This window comes from Merops nubicus, unplaced genomic scaffold (genome assembly GCF_000691845.1).
Source record: "Merops nubicus isolate BGI_N331 unplaced genomic scaffold, ASM69184v1 scaffold7207, whole genome shotgun sequence".
In the NCBI taxonomy this organism is placed as follows: Eukaryota; Metazoa; Chordata; class Aves; order Coraciiformes; family Meropidae; genus Merops; species Merops nubicus.
Genome location: NW_008622229.1, coordinates 44,556 through 70,776, shown reverse-complemented (window position 1 = coordinate 70,776; position 26,221 = coordinate 44,556). Strand labels below are relative to the sequence as shown.

Genomic DNA, 26,221 nt, shown 5'->3' with positions numbered 1-26,221 from the left:
GCAACTCGTTTTCTTAAGAGAATTGCCTTCTCTGTGTGTTTCTGCTGTTAAACACATTTATATCAAAAGTGTGAAATAATTACATGGGCTGAGATGGGGATGTGTATTGCTTGTACTGCTTTTATTTATATTTGCCCCATATAGGATAGTTCAGTCTAAAATCACTGAATAATACATCGTTGTTCAGTGGGAGTTTGGGGAAATGTTTCATCTTCTTTGCTGTCATTGTTAGTTTTCTGTTCCTCCTTCATGCTTGAAACAGGTGACAAGTGATTGATCACTTCCTGCAGAATATCCTTACTTTCACTAGGAGGAAGATTGCTAAAATAATACTGAGGTACCAGTTCTGCAACTCTGTTGAGGAAATAAGACAAAATATTATTGTTTTTAATTGAGTTTTGAAATAACTTGAATAGCTGTACAGGCTAGTGCAAAAGACATCAGCAAAGTGCTGATATCTACAGCTACAAAGTGGATATTTCAACTCAAACCCAAATGTAGTAGTAGTTTCTGCTTTGTGTAGATTTGCTCTTAATGTCCTCAGTCTGAGCTTTGGGTAATTGTCATTCAGTTCCCAATGCTGCAGATGGCATTAAATAGTAATTTTTCTGGATCTGAATGTGTTTTGGTTCAATAAAATTATGAAAAGGCCTTTCTTATAAACATTGGAAATAGAAAAGATAGGACTGTGAAATGTATATTCTCAGTGTAAAGAGATTTTTGCAGAAGCAAGACTGTAGTCTGGAATCCATAAACAGTTGATATGGGATGATTTAGCTGGCTGGCTACATAAAACATGTCAAGAAAAAGATTTGCTGGAAAATAGCTTTTCAGGGAACAAAGAAATTTCCAGCTAGATTAATCTGAGTACACTGCTGTGTTAACTTTTCCTTGATACTTTTTTCCTGTCTATTTTACTTTGTCAGAAACTTTTTGAACTTGTGAGGTGTTTTTTTCAGGGAATGAATTCATCAGTTACAGTGGCAGACATTGAGATTTACTTCAGTACCTGAACAGATCAGCACACCTTAGGAAATACAAAAGACTTGATTTAAATGATGTTTTGTTTTGCATGAGAAGAATAGTAAGAGCTTGAGATCCCAGCTCTTCACAGTGAGTGTTCTGAATGAGAATGAAGACATCAAGCACAGCTACACGCAGTGACAAAACAACACTGGCAACACAGAAATAAAATTTATCCCAGTGAATATGAAAAGTGTGAAAAGCAACAATTTCTTCACCCTTCAGTGATGCCAGCTCCTCTTGCTTGACTAGGTATGAAGATTGCCCTTTCCTCTTATGCCTATTTTACTGATTTTTTTAATTTTTATTTTATTTTTTTTAAACCAACATCAGCACCTAGATTGAATCCGTTATGCTTGGAATATTTTGTTAACAGAAGCAGAAGATAGCTATTTTTATGGCAGGAAAAGGAGAAGATGAGCAGAGGGTACTTCTCCAAGCATTGCCCTGAGTGCACACACACATCCTTGCCCTGTTTGTGACTTAGGTTATGCTTTTGTGGTAGAGGAATAATGAAGACACAGCTTCATCATTGTTGACTTACAGGTCAGGTGATATCTCTGAGACGACCCTGATGGAGTTGTCTTCTGATACACTGAACTCATGGAACAGAACCCACTCAGGAATCCTCTTGGTGTTTGAGTATGATGAGAAAGGATGAAGCTGGGCCACTTGTCTGTGTGTTAACATTAAGTAGTTACCTGAGCCATCTACATCACGAGCAATCTGAAACAATGCAAAGAGTTCTCCATTATTTAACATATGTGGTGCATAGATCAGTGTCTGCTATTATATTAAAACCAGGAATTAAACTTGTATTCAGACACTTTCAACTGGAGAGCCTAGGCCTCTTCCCAAATCTCTGTGGGAAAGCTAGAGGCTGTTTACTGTGAACTAAGGCTTAAAGAAAATGTCAATCTGTATATTTGAAAGGAAACTGTCTGCAACAAATGGGTGCAGGCTCATACATTAAGTGTCTGGACTTGACTTGGAAGGGTCTGTGTGAAAGCAGATGTATTCTTAAAGAATTCTAAGAGTTTAAAATACAATGTGGCAGGGCACTTGAAGTAGCATAGTTTGCAGGGGTCATTCTTGTCTTTAGGTGGAGGAAGAGTATAAGTGTAGCCCTGTCCTGGACCATCTGGTGGGATCCTGAGAAGTCATCATCATGGTTTGCTGTTTGAACCTCTGGAGTCACCCTCCTCTCAGTTATCCTAAAACCTCTGACTTTCTGCATCTGTGATGCATTAAGATTTCAATAGCAGCTTTTGCAGAATGACTGAGTTCTAAATATCTGGGGTTTATGTTTGAAAGCTCTTGTCACATCAAATGAAAGAAGTTCTGTGATGTGAGGGAAAGAATGTTTTCAAGTGGGAATAAATCTTGTTTATGTTTACAGTTACAATTAGAGCACCTCATCTGGTTGAGGTGAAGAAAGCTAGATATTATGTATACCTAAATATATTCAACAAGTTAAATGTTCATTTCCAGGGTATTCTCACAGAACCATCTTCAAAAAGGGAATGAAGTCTAAGAAATAAATACTACAAGTTAAAGAGTCTGTGGAGGTCAAAGAGTCCTTTCAGTGAAAGGCATATTGACAGTTTTCCTCTTGCAGTGGAGTGTGATAGCTGAACCCCAGAGAAAAGACTGGAATTGGCAGAAGTGTTGGATACACTGGAAAAACAGCTTTTATCCTTGGTGAGGATGGAGAGATTTCACTACCTAACCTAATTTCTTTGAGAGCATTCTATAAAACTTAACAATGCAGTAAGACGAAACCACAATATTTTTTCCTTACGTGCATAAAGTAACCAGATAAGAGAGATTTCTTGATGCTCAGTATATTTTCCTCTGATCCAAAGTCTGGTTTTGAAATGGGAAGTTCAATACGCTTCATAATCTCTACCAGTTCAGCTCTGATAATTTCTGCCATCCTCAGTGCAGAACAGCTTAGAAAATAATCACGACACCATTTCTCATTACTGTAGTCTGTGGAGGAAAAGAACAGTATTTTGGCTTAAAGCAAACTCTTAGTGATAAGTACCATCCACAGAGATAGTGCTCTGTAAAATACTCTTTGACTGCTGCAACAGATAAAAACATTTTGGGGCAAGTAGCTGTGTCAGAGCTGTCCAAGATTCTGATAACAAGAGCCACATGGGACAACTTAGGCTCCTTGATGTTGCTTGTGAAGTGAGTGGACAATACTTGATATCCTGACTTAGTTTTATAGACTTTAAGCTATATCTTTCTGAATAAAAATACTCATAATCCCTTATTTGATCTGTAAAAAGTAATAGCTTCAAATTCAATGTGTAGCAACTCGTATTTTCAGGTTTTCTGGATTCAGGCCAGGATATGGAACTGAAATCACACCTGCAGTGCTGGTGCTGAGTGTGAATGCTGGTAGGACAAGTTCTTTTGGATCTCTGCAGAATTCAGCATGACTGAACATGAAATAGTCCTACAGTCCTGTCCTAAGTTCTTAGTATGTGCAAATCTATCTCTCTGAGACACTCAAGCTAAATCCACTTGGGTGAAATGTTTGAGCAGAGGAAATTGCTGTGAGGAGCTTCTGTCTGCTGGGCAGTCCCCTGGCTTTCCTGTAAGTATGAACTTAGATTTCTCCCTGCAAATAAAGCACTCTAGAAGGAATCATTCAAACAGAGTTTACAAACTATGGTTCTATGAACTAGACACTAACAATGACCGTTCAGAGTTCTGTTCTGTTGTTCCAAACTGGTTACAATGCCCTTCATTTTCCCCAGTACAAGCACACTTACATTGGCCTGTGGAGTTTGAGCTGGCTTCCTTGAAGGCGTTGAAGATGTTGATGAGAGTGAAGTGGTCTCCTGCAGGATGTGAGAACTTTCTCCAGCAAGTGAGAGCAATCTCTTCTGTCCCAGGAGGAGCGTGTAAGAAGCAATTAGGAGCTTAGAAAAAAATCAAGCCAGGGGTTACTAAGACACGTAGGTAAAAGCACAAATAGTGACTCCACTGGTATTTTGGGTTATTTTTCTTTCTCAGCTCCCTTTAATCTTCAGAGTTGGTTTGGTGCTGCACAATTGATCTGTTGCATTCACTAAGATTTTGTTTATGTGGCTGCTGTTTCAATCTCAGTTAATTTGTGCTGTAAACCTAAAAGCAACTGAGCAGTGTTCTCCTAGACTGGTGCCAAAAATACTTCAGAGTGGCATGATCCAGTTTACCCCGAATCCAAGTGCATGTTTTCTTTAATACAGAAACTAAACCTGTGGATGTAATGCCTTATTTGCACCTGGATGCTGAAATTTGTGCTTTCATATCCTTTTTACTCCTGTCATGATACTGTGCTGCATAATGGTGTCTTTTGAGGTTGGGCTATTTGAAACCTAGCCTGTGCCTGTTCTCAATTTTTTACATTTGTTTATGTACTTACACTTTTTGTCACAAGTGTAGGCCCATTATGAAAAATCAAATCAGCTTGGGTGTGAAATCAGGCTGTTCTCTTAAGATTTCAATAGCAGCTTTTGCAGAATGAGTAAGTTCTAAATATCTGGGGTTTATGTTTGAAAGCTCTGTCACATCAAATGAAAGAAGTTCTGTAGTTAACAGCCTTCCAATATAGATGTTCTTGCTCCAGACTTCACGTGTCCAGTCTTTGGGGCCAGCTGGCTTGTCTCCCAGTGCCATGGAGGAGCAGAGAGACCCATCAGGACAGAATGGTAGGGATACTTAAGTTCACATTAGTTTTATAAAATATTTGAAATGGGGAAACAAGATTGCAAGTAACTCTTTGTAGGTCACCAGTTCAATATTGTTTATAATTAAAATTTCACCTAATTTGCTGCTCCAATCTGTAACAAATGGACATGAATATGAGATAAGAAAGTTCATTTGGAGGAACATTCTATGTGTGCTTTGTGACAAAAGGTTGGAAGCTAATGGGGCAGCTGAAGCATGGAAATGGAGTGCTACTTATGAATTCATTACTTGCGTTTCATTGCATGCTTAAAGCCAAGACTCAGACTGCCAAAGCTACTCATTTACTTGAAATAAGCAGGGTGCAAACAACAGAACTTTGCCTTTGGGTTGCCCTTGTGCATAGACTTTGAAAGAGTCTGTGTAGATGTGGCCAGTGGCACAAGCCATCATCAGAGATGATTTACAAGTACCTGTTACCATGGCTGCAATGGTGAGAATTTCATCCACGCACTCAAATTCACACGAAGCCAGAATTGACTTGGACAGTTGTGGATCCAGGGGAAATTCTGACATAATAATTCCAAATTCAGAAAGGTTTCCATCATTATCCAGGGCTGCTAGATAATCGAGGTCTTCCAAAGCCTGCATCAGGCTTTCAGGGGCTAATAAAAAGGAAAGATAATGCAAATGCTTGATAATAGCTACGTATAAATGAATGTCTGAATTATCATTAATATTTCAGTTGTGTAAAAATGACAGAAGCCACCTTCTATCATTTGTTGATGAATATGAAGAAAAAGTAATAAATGATGTGAACAGAAGGCTGAGACGATTTTGGATGAAGACAGTAAGGGGTAACAATTATAGTGCTGCAAATAACTTTGTTGATCTTTTTTTGTGTCAGAGCAGTTTTTGTCAGAAAGTCCAGAGTGCTGCATAGTGCCTTGCATCCAGACTGGGTCAGAAACTCCTTCCCCTATTGGCACTCTTCAGGTGTTTTTGGGGTGGTCACATTTGAGGGGTGCTGAGAGACAAACAACAGATCTAGGAAAGAAGATTATCACAGAAAGATATCACTTACAGAAGTTGTAACTGTCTAAGCATTCTTGTAGGTATTTGGAATTCTCCTGGTTGTGTTTTGTTGGTTTGGTTTTCTTTTTAAATTTTTTTACATAGTTTCTCATGATGTCAGAAGAAAAATGGGAACATAGTAAAAGAAAATGTCTCACTAGCAACTGCCTGTACTTTCTCCCTGCCCAAAATTAGATAGTCAGTTTTCCCTTGTTGCAGGTTATAACTTCCTTACAACCTCCATCTGTAGAAGTGAAAAGAGTGATGCAGAAAAAGTAATGAGTGATTATAGGAAAATAATTAGCTGAGAGACTAATCTGGGGAAAAAAGTAGGAAATATGTGAATTTGGGCCACACTCTTCCATGGATGAGGGTGAATGAAATCAACAGGCCACATGATTTGAAGAGACAGAAAATGGCTTCTACACATGGACACAAATGCACCTTTTTCATCAGTTATTACATCTCATCAGTTATTTTTTGATAGACTAGAAGATGGCATTTGCAGTAGCCCTACTGAGCCCCTTGGCTAGATGGGAGTAAATAATGGAGTTTGACAAAAACTGTCCTTGCTTGTTAAATATCCCACTGAATTTCTCATTTAATGTTTTTTTTTTTCTGCTGTTTTTCTCTTGCTTTTCTGTAGCTCAGGCAGTGGAAAACAGAATCAGCTTATGTATACCCTGGGCCTTTCACTGTTATTGGCTGCTTTTTGTTTTGATAAATGGTGCCAGAAGAGTGTGAAGCATTCTGGTTTGTTTTTGGTTTTTTTTGGCAAAGCAAGCTTAGAAGAGCTTTATGTGCAACTGTGGTGGCTAGAGAGAGTGAAACTGAAAGCTGAGTAGAAGTTGTCCAGCCTACACTGTCCAAAAACTAGTTGCTAGAGCATGAAAGACATTGGTGGAAATTTGGGAACTGAAGTGTGAAGGCTCTTCCTTCTCAGGTCTTTTCCAAGATAGATTTCTATTCCAGGTCTTGGTGTGATGGCCAATGTCTTTTGTGAGTGCCAGTTCCTTTAAATTCATAACTGCTCTCCTGTCACTTGCAGCAACTTTCTCCTTCTTCCAGTTTAAGCAACTGTTTGATATTTTCTCTCTGTTCCATAGATAAGAAGTTAAATTCTAGTCCCATTGAAACTGGTGGCAAAAATTCCACAACAGCAGGACTTGGCCTCATCCCCAGCCAAGAATACCCAGCACTGGGATGCTAATGACTGCACTGGCAATTTTTCAGGCTTCTGTGGGCTGCTGTCAGTTAGCATATTAATGGCAAAACATTAATATGTCAAAAAAAACCCAAACAAACCAACAAAATAAAACCACAGCTACACACACAGGCAGGGTGTGTGTTTGTTCTTGTATCTTCATTAGTAGATGACTGACAATGTTTTCTTGCTTGAATTCATTATGAATAGGAGCCTGGCTGGCTGGCTACTTCTGCATCATGAAGATTAAAAGCAAAGCAAGGCTGTGAGGAGCTGGTAGGTCATGTTTAGCCCTGGTGCCACACTTCAGAAGCCCTGCCCTGTCTTCCTGCAAGGAAACCTTCAGTTTGGGTTCTTATTTGTTGACAATGAACTGTTAGTTTCCTGCCATCACTCTGTAGTTAAATAGTTATAATGAAGTGAAGAAAACAAGTAAGTTGGGAAGCAAGCAAGCACCTGTTGGCTTTAACCCTTTTGTGTTAATAATGTCTGAAGGGAAAAAATAGTTTGTTGATTCCTCTCATGAGCTTTTAGAGAATCATAGAATTGTTTTAGTTGGAAGGGAACTTTAGGACCAACAAGTCCAGCCTTCAACCCAGTGCTGCCAGGTCACCACTAACCTGTGTCCCTCAACACAACATCTACACAGCTTTCAAACCCCTCCAGGGATGGGGATTCCACCACTGCCCTGGGCAGCCTGGGCCAGAGTTTGACAACCCTTTCAGTGAAGACATTTTTCCTACTGTCCAAACTAATCCTCCCCTGATGCGACTTGAGGCCATTTCCTCTTGTCCTGTCTCTTGTCCCTTGGGAGCAGAGCCCGACCCCCCCCCGACTCCAGCCTCCTTTCAAGGAGGTGTGGAGAGCCAGAAGGTCTCCCCTGCGCCTCCTTTGCTCCAGGCTCAGCATCCCCAGTTCTCTCAGCTGCTCCTCACAAGACTTGTGCTCTAGACCCTTCACCAGCTTTGTTGCCCTTCTCTGGACATGTGCCAGCCGTTCAATGTCCTTCTTGTGGTGAGGGATCCAAACTTCTCCAGCATGTAAATCAGTTAGTATTGTGATTTTACTTAATTTTAAAACACTTGGAATGGTTTGGGCTGGAAGGGACCTTAAATATCATCTGGTTCCAGCTCCCCTGCCATGGGCAGGGACACCTCCCACTAGAACCTCTTTCACTTCAGTATTAGAGTTCCTATCTCTGCCTGTACAGTGTGAGGGGTTTCTGTTTAGAGAGAACATTTGTTATCTGACATATGAAGTTTAATGGGATAAAAGATGAGCCCTTGGAAAAGCTAAAGGGTCTGAGAAGGAAACACTCGGGAAGTTTAAAGAAATGAAAGGTAAGAGCTGATGAAGAACAAATGTCAGTGTCAGAAAATAGGTATCAATAATTGAAAATACAGGGAGAGTAAAATGGTCATTCAGACAGATAGTAGTTACTAGGAAATCATGGAAAGCTAATTTCCAGAAATCAACAAAGCAGTTTGTGCTAGAACTTACAAAATATATGATTATATGGCAGCCAATTTCAGTCTCCTGATAGCATCACTAATTTGCATTTTTATGCCCTAGAGGTAGTTGCCTTGAGATTTATAAGCACAAATTACTTCCCTATTTTGCAATAAGTGTTACATGGAAAAAAAAAAAAGAAAAGACAATTCCTGGAGTTTTATTATGCACAAAAGGACAAGATAATAAAGGTAGATTAGAGCAGGTGAAAGAACAGATAAAAAAAAGAGAATAGGGCTTTCAGATACAGGTCTGCATTTTGAGGCACAAACTCAATAAAAAGCTGTTGTAAGAACAGCAAATGCTCATTTGAGAGTTCTTTATGGTGTGGTTCCTATTTAAATAAAAACTACAATAAAACAAAAGCAGTTTAGATGTTTAGCTATGGAAAGCTCTTCTTTTAAGAACAGAAACTTGCATTGTCTTATAATGATTTCTAGCAAGTGTCATTATTTTTAGGGCTGCTGCCATCGAGGCAAGGCTTTGAGACTCAGCTGCTGATTTCCTGGGAGCAACACTAAAATGAAGCTCCCAGGATGTGTCCTGTGCTTTCAACAAGAAACTGTCCCATCCCTGGAAGTTTAAAAGGTATTTCCTTATCTGATATTTTCTTTCCCTTGCCTGAGTTCTTTGGCTGCTTAAGGCTGTGTTGCTCTGGACTTGTTTTAGGAAATTTGCCCAGTTTTATATAACTGCTGAACCTACTTTTGATCATGCTTAGGCTTAGTAAAGCAAATATAAAACTAAACGGTTTTGTTGGCACTGAAATAATTTATCTGAGGGCTTCAAGTTGCCTTAAAATGATACCCTTCATTGAACAATCTTTTTGTAACTTTGACATGAACAGAGTAATTTATGTTTCTAAAGGTAGCTGCACCTTTAATCTTTTCAGTATCAGATCCTACATGGTTGAAACTCAAGAGTCTAAGGTGTGATAAAAGAAATACAAAAGTGTTATTCTTGTTGCATAGAGAAGCAAGTGATTAAGTGATTTCCCCACAGTTCTGTAATAAGTATTAGAGACAGGAATGAAACATAAATGTAATAATTTTTAGTAGTCTATTTAACTGCTGTGTTGTGCTTATCCAGAGGATCTACAGGTCCTGTGTTCTGGTCTCCTATCCTGTCAAAATGTTGAGTATGTGAAATACCTTTTTCTTGATAGATTTTTTTCCATGGAACTCCAACTTAAAAAGTTAGAGCTGACATGAATGTTGGGCAAAGGGATGTTGTCTTTAAAAGTGGATTCACTGCCTGGCAAACCACAAGTTTTTCCAGCTTCTGTTGGGCTTAACAGCATGAAGAACTGCCAAAGTAATTACTGCAGGGAGAACAGTTCTGGGGAATGGTGTTTTCTGTTACTGTTTTTTAACATTGCTCCTTGGATAGCAAACAGAAGATATGAAGAATTCTAGTGCCAAGTTTTCTTCAAACTATGCAAAGATTTTCCTTCTGCAAGGACAGGCTTCCGTGTGCAGGTTTCATCTTGATTCTCTTTTTTCCCCTATAACTTCTGAGGCAGGATTTTTTTTCTGACTCTATCATGCTCTGAAGCCACCAATTCTATAACTATTATTTTGAATGTATAGTTGATCATTAAAAAAATACTTTTCCAAACTCATACTTTGCAGTCTTTCCATTCCCCCTTATGGTTCTTCTTCACTCCTCCAGGCTGGCTGGCAATGATTCAGGAATGGCCAGGACAGAAGCTGACCTGCATTTTCCTAACATAGATATACCAAGTAATGGCCACACACCAGGGACAGCACTGACTGTTAGTGAAGTTCCAGCTCCTTTGTCTCATCCTAGGTAAACCTTTGTGTAATCCTAGGTAGTCAGCATGGATTTACTAGGGGCAAGTCCTGCCTGAGCAACCTCATGGCCTACAAAGGAATGGCCAGGACAGAAGCTGACCTGCATTTTCCTAACATAGATATACCAAGTAATGGCCACACACCAGGGACAGCACTGACTGTTAGTGAAGTTCCAGCTCCTTTGTCTCATCCTAGGTAAACCTTTGTGTAATCCTAGGTAGTCAGCATGGATTTACTAGGGGCAAGTCCTGCCTGAGCAACCTCATGGCCTACAATGAAGTGACTGCATCTGTTGACAAGGGAAGACCTGTGGGTGTTCCTACCTGGACTTCTGCAAGGCCTTTGACACAGTCCCCCACAACATCCTCATCTCTAAATTGGGGAATTACATGTTCGATGGGTGGACTGCTCAGTGGATAAAGAACTGGCTGGATGGTGACATCCAGAGAGTGATGGCCAATGGCTTGGGGTCCCGGTGGAGGGGGGGGGTGGGGGGGGTCAGCACAAGGAGGACGTGGAGCTGTTGGAGCGAGTCCAGAGGAGAGCCACCAAAATGATCAAGGGATTGGAGCACCTCTCCTATGAGGACAGGCTGAGGGAGCTGGGGCTGTTCAGCCTGGAGAGGAGAAGGCTCCAGGAGGACCTTATAGTGACCTTCCAGTACCTGAGAGAGGCCTACTGAAGGCAGAGGAAGGTCTACTCAAAAGGGTTTGTAAGGACAGGACAAGGAGTAGTGGTTTTAAACTAGGAAAGGATAGAGTTAGACTTGATATAAGAAAAAAATCCTTCAGAATTTTTTTTTCAACAGCTTGAAGAGTGCTGGACTCCCCATCCTCATTTCTGAGATGCCCTTTGTGACAGCAGCTCCCTCTTCTAAGCAATGGGCTATGTTCAGTGTGGTATGAGCTCAGTTACTGGGCTGTACATACTGCTCTGATGCCTCTTGTCCCAGGCTATGGGACTGCTGTTAGGGGTCAGGTTCTCCAGTCAATACTTTGATTCCTGTGTTTCTTGTCTCATCCTTATCTCCTCCAATTCCTTTTATGCCTTTCCACTGACTTGTGCAGTACAGGCTAGGAAGTGTGTGGCCATGTCTATGCTATCAGAAAGCTTTTCATTAGGGTGTAATACTATTTAATCAATGAAATTCAGAAATTAAGACATAAAGAATCAACAAGTGAACTTAATAAATTTGTCATGAGGTAGGCTCTGTTGAGCAGACCTTAATACTGAGTTTCTGTCTTCAACAGTCTGTTTCTAATGAAAAGATACACAGACAAATATTTCCTGAAAGAGTTTGAGATCATATGCATTTATACAACTTGTTATTATGGGTATTCTAGGAAGATACTCTCAGAAGGGTTACAAAAGGATAGATCTCAGATGCCATGGTATCCATGACCATCTAGCAATATTTTAGTCTGAAAATTGCTTATGGTAATCCTGCATGAATGCAGAATCTGCAAACTGCCTTCACCTTGTTTTCTTATGGAAACTTTACATGGCTTCATCTCTGTACTGATTTGCATAGTTTAAACAAGGATTTTTCCAGTGATTTACAAAAATATATCGTGTTGCTGCAACCTATGGGGAAAAAAGTTTCTTGCCCCGTTATATAATGCAGTAAAGCTCTAGCTGATTAACTGACAAAAATGTAAACACTTCCCTGTTACAGTGACAGAAGAATTCACATAATGCACTTCAGAACTGCAGTGCCAAATACATTTTCTTATGGCTCATGAATTCTAAAGGGGGTAACAAGTCGGCTGCATTTGCTCAACTCGATTATGGTGTGAATTAAAGGCAGCAGCTGTAAGCCTGACATGTTTGTTGCTTCCATAATGCAGTAATGAGTCAGAGTTAATCCAGGCTTTTATTTTTCCTCAAAGAGCAGAAGAAAAAAAAACCAAAAAACCAAAAACTTGTGCCCATTGTTGTTGAGCAGAAATAAAATGTTTTACTGATGTCATTTTTGTTTCTTTATTTATCTGCTCTGTGTTCTCTACTTCATGGACAGGGAATGGACTGTGAAATATTTCTCTTTGAATTCATGCTATGAATTTTGATGTGCTTTTGATTTGTTTGTTCACCAGTTTGTGTCCATATGTTACTCAGTCATCTCAGTGAAAACATTATTTTCACAGAAGCAGGGATGGGAAGGGACATCACAGAGATCATCTACTGCAACCTCCGCACCCCCCAAGCAGAATCACCTAGAACAGGGTGCCCAGGATCACATCCAGGTGGGTTTGGAATCTCTCCAGAGAAGGAGGCTCCACAACCTCTCTGGGCAGCTGCTCCATCACCCTCACAATAAAATTTTGTTTAGGAGAAATTAACTTTGGGTTGAAAAACCCCAAAGCCTCCATCTGCTTCAATTGTCAAGAGACTTTGAGAATTTTAGCTGAACAGAAGTGGTGCATAGGAAAGCTTGTGTGGCACATAGGAGTTGCTGCAGTGTGCTCACTCCACTTACTCAGAGGGAAATAGAGGCCAAGGAGGTGAAGGAACATGAAATAGCCAAGCTGGGGAGAAATGGAAAGACAGTTTGTGGGTTTGGTGCCTGTGTGCTCTGAACAGCATTGGACTTGGCCAGGTCAGATGAGAACATACAGAAATACTGCCATGTCTTTTTGGTTGCTTGTTTAAGTTTTTATTATTATTATTATTTCTTTTATTTTATTTATTTTGTTTTGGGTTTTTGTTTTTTTTGGGTCCAATTGATCTTTGCCAGGTTTGCTTGAGGGTAGCAAACTGGCTTTGTATACACTGGTAGCAGATGTGAACAAATGATCCCTCCTCCTCTTCCTCAGCCTTTTTCATCACCTCAGGCTACAGGAGACATGAAACTAAGCTGGCTGCAGCAAAGCTAATGAAGCCTTTTTGGGAAACTAAATTCCCTTGCTCAAAAGAGGACACTTTCCATCTCTGATAGCTCTTCTCTTTGCCTGCCCTGCAACACTCTCCTGCAGTGCATTATCCAGAGGGCATAACTAACATCTCTTTGACATCATGACTAGCAATGAAAAGGCTTCAGGGCTACCCTTTAGCTGAGTACTAGAGGTATTGGAGCTGGGCAGCAACGACTCTGGGGGGCAACTCTTGAGTCAGACTCTGCTTCTGCTGGAGGGTAACGTGCCTTTTTATCCACTGGAGAGCCATGCAGCATTGAGTGTGCAGGGCAGGATGGGACTATCTCAGCACACAATGAAGAAACCTGGGCTTTCACAGCCTGAGATCATTGACCCAAAGCTCTTGGGAGAGAAGAAGAGGAGAAGGTTTTATGTTCTTGAGAGCTTGACGTGTGTTTTGAGTTCTGTAAGTTGGTCTAGGACAATAACTAATTCCCCTTACAAATTTGCTTACTTCACTATTCCTGTTTCTTTGGGACAGCCATATTTCACACCAGGTACTGCTGGCTGTATTCTGGTTGTGTGAGCTTTGCAGTCCTGTCTGGAGAGCTGTAGGGGTATCATGTGTTAGGAGGAAAGAGGCTTGTTGCCCACTCAGAAGTGGGGAAAAAGAAAGGCCCAAGGCAAAGCAAGCCAATGTGTGATTTATCCTAGGATATGCCACCAAATTAAAGCACTGCTTCAAATGTATGGAGCCTAAAGACAGGAAGGAGCCCAGGAAATGGCACAGACTTTCTCATCTTTCAGTTCACTCCTTACAGTGTTTGTGGGATTTTCCCTTTGTTCAAACAGCTTGTCTAACATTCCTCACACTGTTTCAGTAATCCCTCAAACTTTTCTGTACCTTGACCTCCCACTTTTGATCTAGCTGGTAAAAACTTTTCCATATTTGATGCCCATCCAAGGAAAGCTGATGCATTCATCAAAAGCCTTTACAATTTTGTACACATCAGCAAGATGCTCTCTTCAGCTACATTATCTCAAAAACACAGACAAAACTTAGAATTCCAACATCTGTGAAATCCTTAAATGCCTCCAGCACTCGTTCTCTCTAAATACCATCTCCCTTGTGCCTTTAAATCCAAAAATACTGAAAGCTTTTCCTAATCTATCTTTATTAATTCATTCCACAGTTCAAGAACAACTTTCTTCACACCCAGTAAAAGCACTAATGCATTTTAGAATCTTTTAGACTCTTTAATTTTTAGTAAAATACTTTCTAAACTTGAGTGGAAGCCAACTGTATTCCATAACCATTTTCCATGAAGGTTTCCTACTTTCAAGACAGGAGGTGTCATTCACAAGGCCAAAATACTCCAATTCTCATCAGTCTTGAATTAGTTGCCACTCAGACTGGCCATGTTTTTTCACATTTCTTTTAGGCATGTTTCTGCTAAACAGGCAGACAAAGGAAAAGCAGAATAAATTCTGCTTCAAAATTCCACTTCTCTATCACAGCATCCAACATTGGGAATTCAGCTCTTTATTACTGATTAATTACAGTGCTCAACACAGAGTGATCATGCTAATTTTGTGTATGTGCATGAGGAAAAGGGGGATAATACAAGAATTCTTCCTATTTGCACAGGAAAATGATAAAAAATGATGCTAGCCATAGGTGACATGACCCCCAAACCAGTGAATTCAGTGTTATTTCCCTCACTTTAATTGTCTTAAAATCAACAGCAGAATTTGCAGTGGTACTTAGGGTTTGTGGTCAGAACAGAGGAGAATATCCTGCCATAGAAAAAGCCCTAAAATATGAAGTCAAAAAATAAAATAAGGAAGCATTTTCTTCACACTCTTACCTCAAAATTCAGAGTATTCCCTGTGTTGTATTGAAAGTTTATGTGGGTTTATTTTATGAATAATATTGTCCTTAAGTAACAGCTTATTGTAAATTTGAGGTGGGAGATGCTGGAGGATGAGAAGCAAACTGATTTCCTCCAAATATATCTCCTAGGTAGCAACAGTAGTTTATTTGGGTTGTAAACTTTTGATTAAAGGAATATATTTTGATAGTTAGAGGTCTGTGCAATGCCTTGTTCAACGGGACACAAATTTTCCTTGTGGGTTCCAGGAAAATAATATGAAACCTAGATGAGAAGATATTTGGAATATTGATTTCTTTTCTTTTGCATTCCAATTCCATTCAGACACTTTATGGTCTTTTTCAGAGCAAACAGTTCCTATTGGTAACATTTTTCTAAGTGCAGCCATTGCGTGGGGAACTGTTCTAGCAGGTAAGTGGTAAAAGCAGCAGCAATATTATTACAAGTGCTTCAATAAAAACCCAGTACTGTGAATAACAGGACAAAATGAGTCTTTAGGTAACTGCAAAAATGATAAAAATATGGAAAATTGGTGCATCATCATTACCTGGCCTGGTTATGAAGTCACAGTGTCCAAAGCCTGCTATATCCATCCTCTTCAAGAAGAGAACCATGCTGGTTAGATTTGATTCCTCTATTTTGGCTGGTAGATGTGGTTTCATTTCTTTGTCTGTAAATTCTTCAGGATACAAACAGAAGAGTTTTCCTGGAAGAAATTTCAGGAAAATTACCTTTTTTTTTTTTTTTAATTATCTTCTTCTTTTCTTTTTTTTTTTTTAAGCATTTCCACATTGATTCTAATAATAATTTCAGCTAATGGATTTAAATTTTGAGCTAATAGTTCTACCTGATGAAGACATGCCCAGAATTTGTTTATGCATCTCTGCTTGACTTTTGCTGATAGGCTGCGTTCTAACAGAGTCTGCTCTGATTCTAGGATTGTACACCTTTAAATGAAAGAGATATTAAGCATCAGATAAGTAAGCGAAGACTACAAAATATTAAAGGTCTGTATTGAATTTTTTGTCTAGGTCACTTTACAGAAAGGGTAGTAACAGTTTCATTTCTTTTTATATTATATATTTCACCAGCCTGGAAACGAGAGCAGTCAGCACTTTGATAAATTGACAGACACGTTTTGCAATATCTCTCTAAGCCTACCCTAAAATAAATGTCTTTTTTTTCTGAAGAAATGTACTTTACCAAAGTACAAAATGTATATCTATGATATCATCCAGAAAAGCACCCCTAAAAAGATAATTTATTTCTTCCAGTGACAGAATCCCAGCACTGTCTGATAACATTTTGTTCCATAACTCCAGCTTTTTGTCTTCATACTGAAGTCTGTCAGTTCAGCCCAGGAGCCAAGGACTGTAACAACGGTGTACAATGCCCCTTTTTTCTTTGTTATGCTTTATTTTGATGAAACTGAGGAGCTGATTCACTCCCTGTTCTGAAAAACAGATGATGTCCAAAAGTATGGACAGTATAATGTACATGACAAGACATAAAACATCTGGGTAAGGCAACTTTCTAGTCGTGTCATCTGAACTGACTTTGTCTACTGTAAACAGGGGGTTCATAAAAAAGATAAAATGTGCTTCTGTGCAGGAGGCAAATTTCTTTTCCTCTGGGTAAATTTGTGATATATCCCAACTGCCAGACTGAGGCAGGAGTTTTTTTCTGCACAAAACTTTGACTGTTCCTTCTACGTTCAACTGACTTTCAGCCATATGGGTGGAGTGTGAATTTTGAACTGCTGAGGAATGAATATTAGAGGACTAAATTTTAGCTGTTTGGAGAAAACAGTTGGTTATGCAATTTTTATCCTTTAATTCAATAGAGGTGACTTGATGGCCTTCAAGTCTATGTTGGAACTGCTTTTTTTCCATTGCTTTTCATATTTCTGATTCAGAGATGTCTGGATGCATTGAACTTTATTTTGGGCTGTGGATTACAGATTCATTTCTGTCCAAGACAACTGTAGTTTCAGAAATAAGCTGAGTTCTGCATTGCCTAACTAAAAACTGCTTTTAGCCTTTTTTTCATTTCACACAAAAGTATAATTATTTTTTCCTTGACTAGAGGCTACGTTACTTTATAACCTCCATATGAAAAACTTTAAAAATGACAGCTAGCCACATTTTTTTGAGACAAAAATGAAAGGTTGTGGTAGCGCCCAAGCTTTTGCCTGAACTAGTATCGAGCATAATCAGGATTCATGATTTTAGGAACACTTAAATTCAGTTTTGGTGATTCCATTCTGGATTTTTTTTTTACAAAAGGGTATTATATTTTTTCTTTTGCCTATTATTTTAATATTTATTTTGACAAGCAAAACGTGTAAGACATTTACAAAACCTGTAGTGGTGAAGCTTTCCAATTCATGTAATGACTGTCTCCTACCTAGTCACTCATTCTTCAGGACTTCAGCTCTGCATAAATGAAAGAAACAAGAGATCTGTGTTTGCAGCTGCACTAGTCCTCCCCAGGAAGGGGTGGAAAACAAGAATTGAGGACATACTCAGAATGATCTGTAAAAGGTCAAATTAATAAATACATTGCAGCATTTTGAGGTGCTTAGATGGAAGCACATAAGAGAAGGAACACAAGCAGCTTTAAAAAGGGGTGGTTCCCTGTGTGAGCATCCTTTGGTGTTACATGAGCTGTGGCTCTGCACTAATTACTGCACTGTTAAACGAGGGATGAAGTAAATCTGCTAAACCAGGTAATCTGCCAATAGTTAGCCAAGAACTGGCTGTATTTTGCTCTACCCTTAAGATACTAAAGAGATAACTATGACTGAAAGGCCAAAACTAAGGTGAGACAGAGTTTGCAAACAAAATGCCATTGGTCCAGATGAGTGGTGATTCCAGCAGTGAGTGTTCATCTGGCTTTAGAAACTTGGAAATGTTTTCTGACTTGGTTTTCACAGCCATCCTTAAAAGCTATTTCAAGTTTGTTAATTTGAATGTTTAGAATATTATAGAATCTGAGGTAAGAAAGAATAGAAAAATATTTGATCCTTTAGAAACCTTTTGCATCACCCTGTTAGCTGCACACTTCCCTTTCCCCCACCCTCAAAAGAAACCCTTAGACATAGTTCATTTTTGGCACACTGATTCTGGTTACCTTTACTAACCTTTCTTCTTTCAACACCCACATCAATGACAAAGGTTACATTTTTAATCCAAATCAAAGATTCTCCAGAGCTTGTGGTGAGTAGCACTTTTCTTCTGTATTTTTTGCAGCATTTCTGTTTGTCTTGATATGGTTTGGGAATCAGGTCTTGTTTTGAGGGGTATAAAGGAATTGGGATGAGTTCTCCAAGGTCAGGATTTAAATTAGACTGTTCCTGCCTGATCATTTGATAAGCTTTCTCAATTTCCTGTAATTAGGAGAAAGATTTTTACTTATTTTTCCTCATGAGTATAAAAAGCAAATATCAATATTTAATTTTAAAGCAGCTTTTTTATTCTAAAATGAATTTTAACCACGTATCAAAACTATAACAACATCTAAATATTCCATGATTAATAATTAAAAAACCAAAACAAAACACCAAAACCACCCAAACAAAACCAAACAAAAAAGGAAGAGAACTCTGCATGAGAATTCACTGACTGTGTCTGCTAAGTACAGACCAGGGAAATGCTGGGCTATATTTTGAAAGGTCTTTTTCTCTTTTGCAATTTTCTTTTTCGGCTTTAATCATATCCAAATAAGCCTCCCCTATTTTTTTTTTCACACTTTTGCACAGTTTTGCACACTTACATGTGCAAAAATATTGTATAGGAATATAAAGGCTGAGAAATTATGAAATAGCCACTAAACTCTGTGTGAAAATGGCAGAGCCCCTATTTGGGTCACTTTGGAAACTACTATTGCATTCTTAGTCCAATTACAATACCTAAAAAGATCAAAGTATGCAGAAACCTCCCTAATCTACTTTAGTTGTTATATTTAAGAGTATATAAGTATTGTAAATGTGTTGTTTTTTTTTTCCTCTCTAATGATTAATGAACTCAATGAAGACTTAATAAAATCAATGAAATAGCCCTAAGCTGAATTAATGGGATATTACCTTTAAAACAGTCTAAAAATTCAAAATGCAACTATAAATTGTAAAAGTTTTTTTTGTTTTCATTTTTTTAACATATAAAATATTTTGTACCTTGAATTATTTTTTAGGGGTATACAAAATTCATTCATAGACTTGTGCAGTTTGAAAGGAATTTTTTTTTTAATTCAAAAACATTTTTAGTAGCAAACATTTTTCACAACTGCAAAACCAGAGGGATTTTCTCTTTGAGTGCCACTGCATTCATAGCAGTTCCAGGTTGAAAATACTCTATAAAAATCCTTACAAAGGTATGACAGTGGCATCTAATAGCCAGGCTGGCATCAAGACAATACATATATCTTAATGTTCATATTTTATTCATATTTTTCTTTGCTTTAAAAGGCAGTTAAGTGCTAGGGAACAGTGAGTCATTAGCACTGTGAAACTTTAGGTTGGTGTTGAGCAAGACTCCATGGGATGTGAACTCTGCAGGAACAGCTCATAGTGTTTTGTTCAGCATGAGAGAGAGAACTCAGTAATCCCTTCCCAGCAAGAAAGGAATTATTATCTTAGTATTGTGGGGGACCTGCCCATCAAATACTTTTAGTAGAAATAAAACTCCTTCCAGTTCTTCAAAATGGAAGGACTACACGTTTTCTCCCTAACATCACTTATTGTAAATATAGGAGCTGATACAGAGAATTTATTACATCATTATTTGTAAAATTTGTGTCTATAAAGTTTACAAGTGATGATTAGCATTATTGAAAGTCTTACATGTCCATCCCTTTTCACAGTGGAAAGGAATAGTACCTGGGTATTTTATGGTCATTTATCTTTGCTTGTGAAAAGTCATTAACTCCTGGAGCTACTAAGATGCTTTTGTTATTCTAAAGCAGATATAATGATACAAAGTGGAAGGTTGAAGATTGCTACCAGGAAATAAATAATAATAATGATTTATAAGAATTTCAAGGCTTAAAATGTCTGTTTCATGGGGAGATTGCTTCAACAGTTATAAAGCACTGTGGAATTTTTTTTGAGAAGGATCTGATTGTGCCATCCCAGCAGCAGTGAATTTAGGGCATCACTGCTGCCTTCAGGGATTCAAAGATGTCACTGTCTAGGGTAACAAAGCCCATACAGGTTCCTGGGTTATCTGTAGCACTTCTGAAGAGATTTTTCTCTCTTGCTGTTATGTACACAAATAGCTGGGAAGTTTTACACTTGTAAAAACCTGGCAGGCAGGTTTAAGGTAAAGGCATTCCCATGAGGCAGGGCATTCATCCCAACTGGACATGTGGCCATGCTAACACTGAGTGTGGTATAGAGTCATGGGGTTGTTCTGCTTGGGAGAGACCTTCAAGATCATCAGGTCAAACTGTTAACTCAGCGCTGGCAGGTCCCCGCTGCTCCGTGTCCCTCACACCACATCTCCACAGCTTGGAAACCCCTCCAGGGGTGGGGACTCCACCACTGCCCTGGGCAGCCTGGCACAGCCCTGGGCAACCCTTTTGGGGATGACTTTTTTCCTAACGTCAAACCTAAACCTCCCCTGATGCAACTTGAGGCCACTTCCTCTTTGTTCTATCACTTGTTAAATGGAAGAGGAGCCTGACCCCCCCCTGGCTCCAGGCTCCTGTCAGGAGCTGTGCAGAGCCAGAAGGTCTCCCCTGAGCCTCCTTTGCTCCAGGCTCAGCACCCCCAGCTCCCTCAGCTGCTCCTCACCACACTTGGGCTCTAGACCCTTCCCCAGCTTTGTTCCCCTTCTTTGGACACACTCCAGACACCTCAATGTCCTTCTCATGGTGAGGGGCCCCAAACTGAACCCCGTATAGCTGATACCAGAGGTGGTTGCAATGTATTAACTCCCTGCATCTGTGGCCCTTGTCCATGTATGCCATCTTTACTACTTTTTGCATGACACAGAAGGATGATGACCTGTTTTTAAGCCTACAGAACATCTGATAATTCCTTGTATCAGTTCATGCTATGTATATACTATGGTGTTGTGTATGCCATAACTGCTTGGTAGGAAAAGCCTGAGATGATAAAAACTGTTGGCAGTGTCTGGCATCTTAGCTACTGGCAACAAGCTCTTTATAGGTCATGTAAAAACACAGATGGAAACTGTTCCTTGGTTAAAATCAGAAATATTGGAACAAGTTAATAACTCACCTGCTCACACGCCAGAAAGATCACAATGTCTCCCCTCTCTTTTGCGTGGTGTATCTCGAAGAGCAGCCTCAGTGCAGACAGAAAGTGGTCCTCCTGGATGCTGCAGGAGTACACGACCTCGGCGTGGTGTGTGCTCTCCACTCTTATGAAGGGGACACTGCCATAGTAACTCTGCAGCTCGCTGGACATTTGAGGGGCAGTGAGTATTACCAGCCTCAGTTCTGGCCTCGATAGCAACACATCTTTCAGGAGGCCAAGCAATGCGTCGGTTGCAACAGATCTTTCATGCACATCATCCAAGATGATAACACCATAATAGCTGAGAAGAGGTGTAGACATCATTTCCCTCTGCAGCATATCATCTGTGCAGTATCTGCAATATACAAACAGAAAACCCCACATATTTTCTTGGAATATTGAGATTTGATTGTAAGAAATTCATTCATGGTCTTGAGGACATGTTGGTTCTTTCTGTTGTAACCATAAAGATTGATAAGATTGGAATCTATTTTGTAGACAGCATCATGGTCTCAACTACATGTTTAAATCCTCTTTTAAGTAGCTAGAAACTCAGTGGAATTCAATGACACTATGGTTGAAAGGATGCTCTAGCCAAAACAAGAAACACTTCTGCCCTAAAATCATAACTTTCATCTTTCAAACCGCCTCAGCATATTTCATGCCATGAACAAATCTTGACCTAGGAACTGATACTTCTAGAGGAGGAAAAGGTGTAAAAATCCCCTTGAGGCTGTGCCAGAACCAAGGGGAGGGGTGAATTCATGCCATAAGGGGAACTGATACTTCTAGAGGAGGAAAAGAAGGTGTAAAAATCCTCTTGAAGCTGTGCCAGAACCAAGGGGAGAGGTGAATTCATGCTGTAAGCCCCTTCCCACTTTTATCCCTATTATTCCTGCTACCAAAAAAGTTTTAAAAGGATATTATTTTTTGCCGTGCTGCTCATCAGGACTTTGAATCCTTGTACCAGGTTTTGATGTTGTGAGGGGATACGATTCATCTCCCTTCCACATCAGGAGCAGCTGCAGGATGAGATTTACAGAGTTCTCCATGGAAGAGAAGGGACACCAGAAGGAAGAGTGGTTGAACTTGATTTCCTGAAGTGGTTGGTGAGTATCCTCCTCACTGCTGGAAGTCAGTGGCTAGGAAACAGGCTTAGGATCTAGATATTATAGCCTGTGCCTGCCACATCATGGAGATTAACTCTCCTAACTTTCAGTGAAGCTCAGAATATGAATCCCTGTGTTGTTGCTGTCATCTGCCTATATTTAACACATTGAGTGCATTTCTTATCTCTTAAAAAACCTCCTAAATGCTTTTTTTCTCTTGTTACAGAATATACCCTTTTCCAGCCACGATTTTTGATTGCTTTTAAATTCCAGCTTTACTCTGATAGATTACCCCATGTTCTATTATGGTAATGAGCACTCCTGTACTGGAAAATAGAGAAAGAAAAAGTAGAATGATCTGGAGGTTACTGAGGTGCTTAATGAGGTCTGGCACAGTTGATAACCTTGCCTACTTAAATCTCTACCACAATTTAGCACAGAATACCTCCTTCAACCTTTCTACAGCTTGTTGAGTAATCACAAAATCTTCAATAGCTGCATTAAAAAATATGATATGCAACTTGATAAAAGCAATGGTGGGGTTTTTTTTTTTCTGTTTTCAGTTTTGTTTTCAGTATGCAAAAATCTTTCCCAGCCACAGCAGTGTTAGGTTGTGAGGTTATCTGTCCTGGGGGCGTTAGCAGAGTGCTGCAACCAAGAGCTAAGCCTGCAAACTTCTGCACTTGCAAAGAGCTGTAAGCCACACGTTAGCTTGAAGGGATTAAAACCCCAAACCTCAGGATAGTTTCTGTTGTACAGCAGCTTTCGAAAGGGATGAAGTACCCCACTTCATGGCCCACGTTGACATCCATCTCATCAGCTACACGCAGCGCCAGCCACAGCGCCGTCTGCTTGTGTGCCTGGCTGCAGACAACCACGCCGTGCTGGTAGTGGAGAGAAAGGCAGTACTCAGCACACCACTGAGGAATCTGTAAGCAAAGAAGGAAACAGATGTGTTTGGCATGTAACACCTTTAGCAGAGGCTGTCGTGCAAAAGAAATAGGCAGGGTGGAAAAAGTAAATCAACCCGAGCGTTTGCTGCTCACCATCTGCCTGGCTACTGACAGATGGGCTGCACCTCACAGCAATTACCTGCCTTGAGAAATGTCAAGGCTTGGAATCTCTTGAGTAGTCAAGAGCTGGAGTGATATGGGCTGGAAGGCTTACCTGGGAATTTCTCAACTGGAGTCAGATTAGTGGGGATGTATTGCAGAAGGGACAGAATTGGCCTTCTTGTGAGCAGGTAATGCTGGCGGTATCATCCTAAAGCATCTGCTGATTGATCTAACAGTGTTAGTGCAGTTGTTGTCAGGGGCTTTCTCAGCTGGCTCAGGGGTAAACCTGCTTGTGCTGTATTGTGTTCAGGTGCTTGACATGAGAAACATGTCCCAGGAAGAAGAGGAGTTCAAACTGACAAATGCCACAGTAAGTATATATAATTCCAGTTATAACGATGACTTTGAAACTGAACTGGTCCAGAAACTTATGCAGCATCTCTCTAATTTATATATTTGCAGTTGAAAATCAACACTAGAAAATATGAATATGTTATTGTCAGGAGACAGTAAAGTTACATGATAAATATCACTGTAGTGAAAGTATTAGGTTTCAAATCCTTTACTTAACAGATATAAACTAGGTGCATCAGCCACATGTTTATTTCTGTATAGTTATTGATGTTCCTAAAAATGTTTATAAAACACCTAGCAATGTGTTACCTCTCACTAAACTTAAGGACAATTAAGAAAGCTAACATTTCTCAGCAAGTAGTTTGTTATCCTGCAAAGTTTGTTTTGTATAAATCACAGTAAAATAACAAGGGGTAAGGACTTTGCACTCCAACAGGTATTCCAGGCACCACGTGGGTGTGTATCCTTTTTACAGGAACATAGGAATGGTCAAGGAGAAATATGAGGTCTGCAGTTCAATATATGATCCCCAGCAGTGTCCAGCCTCACTGCAGCAGTAATTATCCTGCAGCTTTACCTGCAGGGCAGTTTTCCTCTGATCTCAGTCATAAACAATAATATCTTGGCTTATAACACTTGAAAATTCTTCTCTGCTTACTGTGGGAACAGACTGAAGTTGTTATGCATTATTAGAATAGAATTTGATAGTCTGAGTGGATATTTCTGTGTTTAGAGTCAACCAAAATCTTCAGTGAAGTCTTTTTAACATGAGTTCTGTAAAGGAATTGTGTATTCTTGGAAAAGGCATTTGCTCTTGGCTGAAGGGAGGAAAAGACTGTTACTTCTCCCTGAAAAACAGCCCTGCTGATTTCAATCCTTCATTCCCTGAGAACTTTCCCACTTTCTCTTATGAACTGCCTGCAAACCCACTATTTTTCTTTCCTTGTACAGCACTAATCAGAACCCAGACACACTTTTGAAGCCAGAATGTGCATTGAATCCAACACAGGCACTGCAGAGTTTACCATTTCCACTGGGTGTTCAGTGTGCTCGTGGACAAAAAGAGGATAAAAAGACAACTTTAGACATTATTAAGGAGGTGGCAGTGAAATTCTCCAAACAAACAAATTAGTGGCTAGCCAGATGTAGAAGGAATGATTTAGTGATAAAATACTAAAGGAACCTGAAATAAGTCCTGAAGTATTTTATGCTGCCTGAAGGCAGTGGGAATACAGCTGTAATTTCAGTAAGGAAAGATTTTTGCTGATTTGAAAGTTGATATTTGACAGGTTTTCCAGCTGAGATGTGATGTTGTGATGTACAAACAAAGCAAAAATTCAAAGTGCACATACAATATTTTATACAGAATTTTTCTATTAACTTTATATTTGGTACTGAATTTTAAACTATAGTAGTTTGTGCATGTGGTCTTCAGGGTTCAGAAAGGGCTTGTTATTTTTCAGTTTAGTATTTAGTACAAAAATCCTTGTAGTTGGAAATCTTTGTCACTTGTTTATGACACTGTCAGACAGTCCCAGTCTGAGAAGTGTTACTCTCCAGTGCTCAACTTACCCTGAAGCCCAGAAGACAACATCAGCCAAGCAAAAATGGCTTGTAACAGACAAAGGTAAAGTGCTAATTGTTTGTGAATATTTGAAAGAAGTCATTTAAATCTATGCATATATATATTTTTTTTTTTAATGCAGTTAAATACAGATTTATCTTTATTCACCTTCAGTATTTCACTTTCCCTGTCTAGCCTTAATACCTCAGATGACACCAGATGTCTGCACATCTGTTCCTACCCTGAGAATGGCTAAACTCCCTACAACTGTGTGTGCTTACAACACAGCTGAACTCTTCACAGCTGGCTGTTACTCTATTGCAATACCATACTCAGTGCTCAGCACAGCAACAGCCCACTACTAACAGAAACCACAGGTTAGTATCAAAATCTGGATACTGATATGCCTGATGTAAGTAGAGGACGAAATTCATTGCAAAAAGATTTTTTTTCTCTTTTAAAAATATGTAATGTTAGTAAAATAGTAACTCTGAAAAGTGTACAACATTAATTGTTCCAAAAATAATCAATCCCCCCAACCAAGTATGTTGTACTGACCTGGGAGCTCTTGCCAGTCTTAGCATCTCCTGACACAATCACAATTTGATTATGAAGCAAACTTTCCATAAAAGGACCTTTCTCTTTCCATACTGGAAGTTCTTTTCTTTCTTTCATAAGTTTATAATAACGGGAAGAGTAAGGCAAGCCATCAAAAGGATTAAGCTCTAAATCTTCACCACATACTAGAATTTCCTCTTCATCAGCATCGCTGCTATCAAGTAGTTCTGAAAAGCAGTGGATCTCTGGAGAAAAGGTTAAACCCTCCAT

At 39.4% G+C, this 26,221-nt stretch overlaps 1 protein-coding gene across 1 annotated transcript; it reads right to left on the bottom strand.

Annotated features, from left to right (window-relative positions):
• Positions 1 to 161: 161 nt before the first annotated feature.
• On the bottom strand, positions 162 to 26,221 carry DHX32 (DEAH (Asp-Glu-Ala-His) box polypeptide 32). The gene is made up of 11 exons (XM_008944699.1): positions 25,952 to 26,221; positions 23,156 to 23,349; positions 21,294 to 21,666; positions 18,195 to 18,440; positions 15,900 to 15,999; positions 15,600 to 15,758; positions 5,181 to 5,372; positions 3,810 to 3,959; positions 2,825 to 3,015; positions 1,568 to 1,749; positions 162 to 354 (listed from the first exon to the last, which is right to left on the bottom strand). The coding sequence occupies exons 1-11, from the start codon at positions 26,219 to 26,221 to the stop codon at positions 162 to 164; spliced, it is 2,250 nt and encodes a 749-aa protein (XP_008942947.1).

Bases quoted from the DNA above. Each gene is read 5' to 3' on its own strand.
- DHX32 (XM_008944699.1), bottom strand. From the start codon at position 26,221: ATGGAGGGTTTAACCTTTTCTCCAGAGATCCACTGCTTTTCAGAACTA. The intron at 3,016-3,809 runs GTAAGTGTGCTT...TTTCCTCCACAG, and splicing joins CTCAAACTCCACAGGCCAAT to ACTACAGTAATGAGAAATGG. The intron at 355-1,567 runs GTAAGTCAACAA...TTTCCTCAACAG, and splicing joins TCAGAGATATCACCTGACCT to AGTTGCAGAACTGGTACCTC.